We start from the raw sequence: 8,916 nt of genomic DNA, 5'->3' as shown, positions 1-8,916 counted from the left end.
CATAAGCTTAAAGTCTCATCAACAGGCTTCCGAAATCACAATAACCATAGCAATAATGTCGGCCAACAATAATAATTAGCGAGGTCATTTTTAAAACTGTAAACCTTATTGGACGGCAGGTGACAGTGAAATGGAATAAAGAGAATTAAAAAGCTTTCATTCATAGGTGCACAGTGCGTGAATCTCCATAAAAACCACTATGTTACCTAAATTATATATAAAATGTCACCCTTCATAAATTGGTACTCAGCAATAAAAATAAAAGGAAATCCATATCACTCGCCTATAAGTGGAATATTTTTAGCTGTTGACGGAACACGTTCAGCCATCAACATCATAAACATAGAAAAAGCTAAAAATACTGATAAACCTAATGTAACTTTTTCACCTGAATCAATTGGTGTCCAAAATGTAATTAATGTAAGTAATGTTAATAGAATACATGGTATAACAATATTCCAAATATAGAAAAAACTTCTTCTTTGTAAGAACAATTTCAATACTAAATCAGTTTGTCTACTATCCAGTTTGTTATCATAAATCTGAATGTTTGATATGCTTGTAGTTGGTTTCCAAACAGTCAATGTATCAGTAGATCGGTAGGTGTAAGATAATATAGCATGTTTCAACATCCAATCTGTACTATCCTAATAAGATGATGTATCCAATGCATTTCTAGTTAGATAATCTTCTTCAAAATCACTACTATCAACATCATCCTGTTCTTCTTCGTCATGATCGCTTTTTTCTTTACTTAAATGCTGATTAGAGTCATTTGACATGAATGATGCTAAAGGAGGTAACAATTTTGTAGAGTATTTCCAGTTTTTGTTTGTTGTTGTTGATTAATTTGAAATTTATATTCAATCCAATCAGATGTATGCATCCATGATCCAAATTGTATTTCACAATTTTCGTCGTCGAATGGAAATAATGTAATGTCGACTTTACAAGATGTTTTCAATTGTACTGGAATTGGCCATGATACTCTACCAGAGCTATGAACTAATACATAGACACCTTCTAGAAAACCAGAACTTGTATGATCAGCACTATAATGAAAAGATAAATCGTAGTTTGATAAGTATACTTTGTTACTAAAGTCGATGGTTATTCAATCGGTCAATATTTTTGGGCTTGCTACATGATTATATATATTTAAAGCTGCTTAGAACCTTCTCTGAAAATTTACATTGGAACTTGATAATTAGTCTATGATTTCACATGAAACCAAAGGTGTCTGTCTATCTCACTACTACAGATCATGAGTGTTTCTCTACCCTCTTCATTCATACAACAAGAAGGTTGAGTTCTGTGGATAAATTCCACAATAATAAGACATTTCAATAAATTCAATGATGTTTTATTGTCGTGAAAGAACAAATAAGCTCGGAATTTAGTTTCAATCACCTCTGTTGTTCAGATATGAAAAATGGTCAATATATCTGCTTTCTCTTTTTCCTTAGTAACTTTCGATTAAGAGTTCATTTAAAGCAATCATAACTAACGTATTTACTTTCAGAAGGCAAAAACATGTTTTAATATTAAACAATAAATCAGATTATAATCAGAGAAGGGTTTTGTGGATAGTATAGTAATTCAGTAGTTGAAGTCGTGAGTCGATCGAAACTAGACCACCATGGAAAATCTGGAATTACTAGAAGGCCGTTTCGTCCTAATATGGGACTCCTCAGCAGCGCGCATGACCACAAGTCATTTATCAGTTCAGTGACCAATGAATATTTTTGTTTAGAATTATGGAATTTATGGACCAAGTCTTATTAATAAAAAGTACAAACCAACATGTAAGTGCATTTAATTGACAAACTCATAGTTGAGAAAAACAAAACATACAGAATTCCACTATCTAATGAAGAAAATTATTAACTTATTAGTCTCTATGAGAATTTTATTTCGTTTAGTATTTAGTATTTCTTTAAACTTTTAAGCTACTGTAGTGTTTGTATGAACTAAAGATTCTTTTGTACTTGATGACTGCTTGATTTCGAATTCCAGATACAATATATTCGTTCATGCTCATCTATCGCCTCTTGATTAAATTGCGTTATTTCTGAGATTACTAGTTTGTTCCATAATTCAGATACTCCTAATCGTCACATTGGTGCCGCAATAGAGCCTGTGACGGAACAGTTGGGCATTCATTCAACTTCTAAACCTTTTGAGGATTATTTGGAAAGGTTTGAGATGTGACGGCTGATAAATCTGCGACACATTTCCTCGCGTTCATCGGCAAAGAAGCCTGCAGTTTATTAAAAATTCAGCATATCCAGAAAAGCTTATCTCACGCCCTCATACAACTCTTAAGGAACTGCTATTAAATCACTTAAAACGCACCAGTTTTGAATGGTGTGAGAGAGAAAAATTCCATAAGATGATTCGTCAGAATAACTAAAAGGTTGGGGAATTCATCCTTGAATTGCAAAGACAAGCTGTCAAATGCAATTTCGGTGATCAACTTCTTGTGCAGCCTCGTGACAGACTGATTGCAGGAATTAGCATACCGGGTCTGGAAAGAAAGCTGTTAAGAATGTCGAACGGTTCAAGATGCTAGAACTGCGTGTATTAACTACAAATCAGTGAATGGACTCTAGATATCCAGTCGATGAAAATTTATAATACTTTGCTCAGTCGTGATGATGAAATACAATCTCAGGGTCGATCAAACTTGCATTCGGTCAATAGTGATTCCTATTCTTGTAAAAATATAAAGCGTGATTTAACAAGGAATTGCAAAGTAAATCACAAATGTGAGAACAAGTTTGGTAAGTGTTTGTCCTGTGTCAGATTTCATCCACTTAATTCGTGTTCGTTTAGTAATTATAAATGTTTTAAATGTGGCAAGGTAGAACACAGTATGCAAAACTACTGTTCACTTTGCTTCAAGTAGTACCAAGTCTAGTAATTTAGATCCCAATAATTAGGCCGTTCCTAATGATCATTTATGTTTACCCACCACTTCGAAAGGCAATGTTCATATTCAAAAACGAATATATACATTCCTCGCTTCATTTCATGACATTATTGTAGACACAGGTAGTATAGAGTTCATTATTTCATACAATAACCTGAAATCTTTGGATTCTAATGTTGTAGTACGACTCGCTGAAGTCTCAGTATTGGAGATTACTAAAATAAACTTCCCATTCGAGGATGCTGCGAATTGCCAATACGAGATGATAATTATTCATATATGCCTTGTGGGTTTTTAGTTGGTGAAACAGGACCATCAATAATGGGTTTAAAAATTTGAAAAGGACTAAAGTGGGGTTGTCTTTAATAGTTTCTAAAGAAATGTCTGATACTCTAATTGAAGATTTGTTAGATGAATATGCTAAGTGGGGGTTTGAAAATTTAGCCCATAAAACCTTAAGTACAGGATGATTCAGACTTTCCTAAAGGAAGAATAGTTCTCAATGGCCTCCAAGAAACAGTACATAAAGACATAAACCGATTCATGTACGAAACGTTTAATCGAACCGATCCAGTGTTTAGCATGAGGTACTACTATTGTTATACCCTTGAAGTCGGGTGGCAAGACCCCTAGAATATGTGGTGTCTATAGACTAACACTGAACTACTGTTTGTTGAACCAAACGTGAATGACAGGAGAAGCTGATGATATTCTAAATCGACTTCGTGGTTCCAAGGTGTTCTGGAAAGTTGAATTGAATGATTCATATCTTCGAATTCTTCCAGATCAATCTTCATCTATTTTGACAACAACTAACACTCCTTTTAGCCTTTCAAAATAAAACTTCCCTCCATTTGGTCGAAGTTGTTCTCCAGGCATATTCCAGGAAGTGATGAATAATGTGGTCGGTGATCTTGAAGGTGTTGAAGTTTATAATAGTAATAATAGTACTGCAATGAACGAGAACGCATGTGAGGACAACAAATGTACTTTAATTTTAAATTTACGGAATATCTTGGTAAAATATGAGAACTATACACTGAATGATTCGTTTGCGAATTTCCATTGTTGAACATCAACGTTGATTATCTATGTCGAAATGATTGGAGGCCTACTCGAGTTAGACGGGAGTGATGTGACGAACGAGCTAACTTCGAAGTCACACCTCGCGACCAGCACCTTACGTGGATTGCCCCATAGACGTATCAAGGGACCATAGATGCTCTGAAGACTCTACAACACAAAGGACTTTATTACAGGAATATATTAGTTAAAGTAGATACAAGTGAAATTAGAACCACTGCCGCATGGGCCAGTCCATGGCGTATGATTAACTGATGCGCGTTGACTGTCTTTGACCTTGACAAGGACCGGTGATCTGTTCGATATTCAGTGACCCAACTGCCGGATGATTTGGCTAGGGTTCAGTGACATTTCACTGACCCTACACCATCATTTGTCCTTCACATACTGTTTTGTTTTCTAGTTCACAATTCCTTCCCTTTTTCCCTTCTGTTCTCTTCAACTGGATCTCCTTAGCCTTCTGCTACCAGGATTTTCACTTCCGATTGGTGTTACATACTTCTAATCTATGTCGGCATAAGTAGCATACACCATAATACTTCTGTAAAGAAGAGACCAGGACAGTAGTTGAAACCTGCATCTCCTTGCCTTGTATTTTGGACTATGATAAATTGAGATAGATTCTGTGTTATTTATCTTTTGGGGAACATCTGACTACCCGTGAACCAAGTGGAAATTAACTCAATCGTAAACCTGTTTGGTGCTCAGCAGATGACATGGCTAACATTGCGGACATATACATTAGTTAACAAACGAATAATTCTGATCTCAATTCCAGTACACCAAGCAGAATCGTAAAATAGAAGTTGGTGCACCGAACCTCTAGTGGGTGGTAGTAGTTTATTTTGTATGTCATACATCCACATTCGGTGTGAGTCTCAACTTCAAATTAGATTGCTAGGTGTGTATCTGTAACCAGATTGTGACGTCGTTATGGATCTTTTAAATTGAGGTTTACTACCAGAGAATTCTGCACTCTATGTATTGCTTTGAACAGAAATATTCTCGCTGTGTTTGTGAGTAACCTTGTTCAGTAACAGTAAGTTTGCGTGAAATACAGATAAATGGTCTACCTTCCTGCTCCTAAACTGCACCAATACTCACAGGTGATGCACAAGTTATAAGTGCGGAATGTAAACCAGTGAAGTGAGTTCGAAGAACAGCATCACTTTGAAGAAACTTTAGTAGACTTCATAAGCATAACTTTTGTTCCTCACGCCGTTTGAATGAATTGGATGTCAAGATATTAAATATCACTATCATGAATAAGAGGATCATTTTGATAAACTTCAACACCTTCAAGATCACCGACCACATTATTCATCACTTCCTGGAATATGCCTGGAGAACAACTTCGACCAAATGGAGGGAAGTTTTATTTTGAAAGGCTAAAAGGAGTGTTAGTTGTTGTCAAAATAGATGAAGATTGATCTGGAAGAATTCGAAGATATGAATCATTCAATTCAACTTTCCAGAACACCTTGGAACCACGAAGTCGATTTAGAATATCATCAGCTTCTCCTGTCATTCACGTTTGGTTCAACAAACAGTAGTTCAGTGTTAGTCTATAGACACCACATATTCTAGGGGTCTTGCCACCCGACTTCAAGGGTATAACAATAGTAGTACCTCATGCTAAACACTGGATCGGTTCGATTAAACGTTTCGTACATGAATCGGTTTATGTCTTTATGTACTGTTTCTTGGAGGCCATTGAGAACTATTCTTCCTTTAGGAAAGTCTGAATCATCCTGTACTTAAGGTTTTATGGGCTAAATTTTCAAACCCCCACTTAGCATATTCATCTAACAAATCTTCAATTAGAGTATCAGACATTTCTTTAGAAACTATTAAAGACAACCCCACTTTAGTCCTTTTCAAATTTTTAAACCCATTATTGATGGTCCTGTTTCACCAACTAAAAACCCACAAGGCATATATGAATAATTATCATCTCGTATTGGCAATTCGCAGCATCCTCGAATGGGAAGTTTATTTTAGTAATCTCCAATACTGAGACTTCAGCGAGTCGTACTACAACATTAGAATCCAAAGATTTCAGGTTATTGTATGAAATAATGAACTCTATACTACCTGTGTCTACAATAATGTCATGAAATGAAGCGAGGAATGTATATATTCGTTTTTGAATATGAACATTGCCTTTCGAAGTGGTGGGTAAACATAAATGATCATTAGGAACGGCCTAATTATTGGGATCTAAATTACTAGACTTGGTACTACTTGAAGCAAAGTGAACAGTAGTTTTGCATACTGTGTTCTACCTTGCCACATTTAAAACATTTATAATTACTAAACGAACACGAATTAAGTGGATGAAATCTGACACAGGACAAACACTTACCAAACTTGTTCTCACATTTGTGATTTACTTTGCAATTCCTTGTTAAATCACGCTTTATATTTTTACAAGAATAGGAATCACTATTGACCGAATGCAAGTTTGATCGACCCTGAGATTGTATTTCATCATCACGACTGAGCAAAGTATTATAAATTTTCATCGACTGGATATCTAGAGTCCATTCACTGATTTGTAGTTAATACACGCAGTTCTAGCATCTTGAACCGTTCGACATTCTTAACAGCTTTCTTTCCAGACCCGGTATGCTAATTCCTGCAATCAGTCTGTCACGAGGCTGCACAAGAAGTTGATCACCGAAATTGCATTTGACAGCTTGTCTTTGCAATTCAAGGATGAATTCCCCAACCTTTTAGTTATTCTGACGAATCATCTTATGGAATTTTTCTCTCTCACACCATTCAAAACTGGTGCGTTTTAAGTGATTTAATAGCAGTTCCTTAAGAGTTGTATGAGGGCGTGAGATAAGCTTTTCTGGATATGCTGAATTTTTAATAAACTGCAGGCTTCTTTGCCGATGAACGCGAGGAAATGTGTCGCAGATTTATCAGCCGTCACATCTCAAACCTTTCCAAATAATCTTCAAAAGGTTTAGAAGTTGAATGAATGCCCAACTGTTCCGTCACAGGCTCTATTGCGGCACCAATGTGACGATTAGGAGTATCTGAATTATGGAACAAACTAGTAATCTCAGAAATAACGCAATTTAATCAAGAGGCGATAGATGAGCATGAACGAATATATTGTATCTGGAATTCGAAATCAAGCAGTCATCAAGTACAAAAGAATCTTTAGTTCATACAAACACTACAGTAGCTTAAAAGTTTAAAGAAATACTAAATACTAAACGAAATAAAATTCTCATAGAGACTAATAAGTTAATAATTTTCTTCATTAGATAGTGGAATTCTGTATGTTTTGTTTTTCTCAACTATGAGTTTGTCAATTAAATGCACTTACATGTTGGTTTGTACTTTTTATTAATAAGACTTGGTCCATAAATTCCATAATTCTAAACAAAAATATTCATTGGTCACTGAACTGATAAATGACTTGTGGTCATGCGCGCTGCTGAGGAGTCCCATATTAGGACGAAACGGCCTTCTAGTAATTCCAGATTTTCCATGGTGGTCTAGTTTCGATCGACTCACGACTTCAACTACTGAATTACTATACTATCCACAAAACCCTTCTCTGATTATAATCTGATTTATTGTTTAATATTAAAACATGTTTTTGCCTTCTGAAAGTAAATACGTTAGTTATGATTGCTTTAAATGAACTCTTAATCGAAAGTTACTAAGGAAAAAGAGAAAGCAGATATATTGACCATTTTTCATATCTGAACAACAGAGGTGATTGAAACTAAATTCCGAGCTTATTTGTTCTTTCACGACAATAAAACATCATTGAATTTATTGAAATGTCTTATTATTGTGGAATTTATCCACAGAACTCAACCTTCTTGTTGTATGAATGAAGAGGGTAGAGAAACACTCATGATCTGTAGTAGTGAGATAGACAGACACCTTTGGTTTCATGTGAAATCATAGACTAATTATCAAGTTCCAATGTAAATTTTCAGAGAAGGTTCTAAGCAGCTTTAAATATATATAATCATGTAGCAAGCCCAAAAATATTGACCGATTGAATAACCATCGACTTTAGTAACAAAGTATACTTATCAAACTACGATTTATCTTTTCATTATAGTGCTGATCATACAAGTTCTGGTTTTCTAGAAGGTGTCTATGTATTAGTTCATAGCTCTGGTAGAGTATCATGGCCAATTCCAGTACAATTGAAAACATCTTGTAAAGTCGACATTACATTATTTCCATTCGACGACGAAAATTGTGAAATACAATTTGGATCATGGATGCATGCATCTGATTGGATTGAATATAAATTTCAAATTAATCAACAACAACAAACAAAAACTGGAAATACTCTACAAAATTGTTACCTCCTTTAGCATCATTCATGTCAAATGACTCTAATCAGCATTTAAGTAAAGAAAAAAGCGATCATGACGAAGAAGAACAGGATGATGTTGATAGTAGTGATTTTGAAGAAGATTATCTAACTAGAAATGCATTGGATACATCATCTTATTAGGATAGTACAGATTGGATGTTGAAACATGCTATATTATCTTACACCTACCGATCTACTGATACATTGACTGTTTGGAAACCAACTACAAGCATATCAAACATTCAGATTTATGATAACAAACTGGATAGTAGACAAACTGATTTAGTATTGAAATTGTTCTTACAAAGAAGAAGTTTTTTCTATATTTGGAATATTGTTATACCATGTATTCTATTAACATTACTTACATTAATTACATTTTGGACACCAATTGATTCAGGTGAAAAAGTTACATTAGGTTTATCAGTATTTTTAGCTTTTTCTATGTTTATGATGTTGATGGCTGAACGTGTTCCGTCAACAGCTAAAAATATTCCACTTATAGGCGAGTGATATGGATTTCCTTTTATTTTTATTGCTG

At 34.9% G+C, this 8,916-nt stretch overlaps 2 protein-coding genes across 2 annotated transcripts; both read left to right on the top strand.

The window, feature by feature from the left end:
* Positions 1-222: 222 nt before the first annotated feature.
* Smp_096500 (neurotransmitter gated ion channel, putative) lies at positions 223-565 on the top strand (the record flags this gene model as incomplete). Its single annotated transcript, XM_018798686.1, is given in 2 exon segments — positions 223-465; positions 470-565. Coding segments are annotated over 2 exon segments (339 nt in total).
* A 7,583-nt stretch (positions 566-8,148) lies between these two features.
* Smp_175110 (neurotransmitter gated ion channel, putative) lies at positions 8,149-8,373 on the top strand (the record flags this gene model as incomplete). The annotated part of the gene is made up of 1 exon (XM_018798675.1): positions 8,149-8,373. A coding segment is annotated over one exon (225 nt), but the record flags the coding sequence as incomplete, so codon positions are not given.
* Between the last annotated feature and the right edge of the window lie 543 nt (positions 8,374-8,916).

Source organism: Schistosoma mansoni (genome assembly GCF_000237925.1).
Source record: "Schistosoma mansoni, WGS project CABG00000000 data, supercontig 0151, strain Puerto Rico, whole genome shotgun sequence".
Classification (NCBI taxonomy): domain Eukaryota; kingdom Metazoa; phylum Platyhelminthes; class Trematoda; order Strigeidida; family Schistosomatidae; genus Schistosoma; species Schistosoma mansoni.
This window is presented reverse-complemented; position numbering and strand designations above follow the sequence as displayed.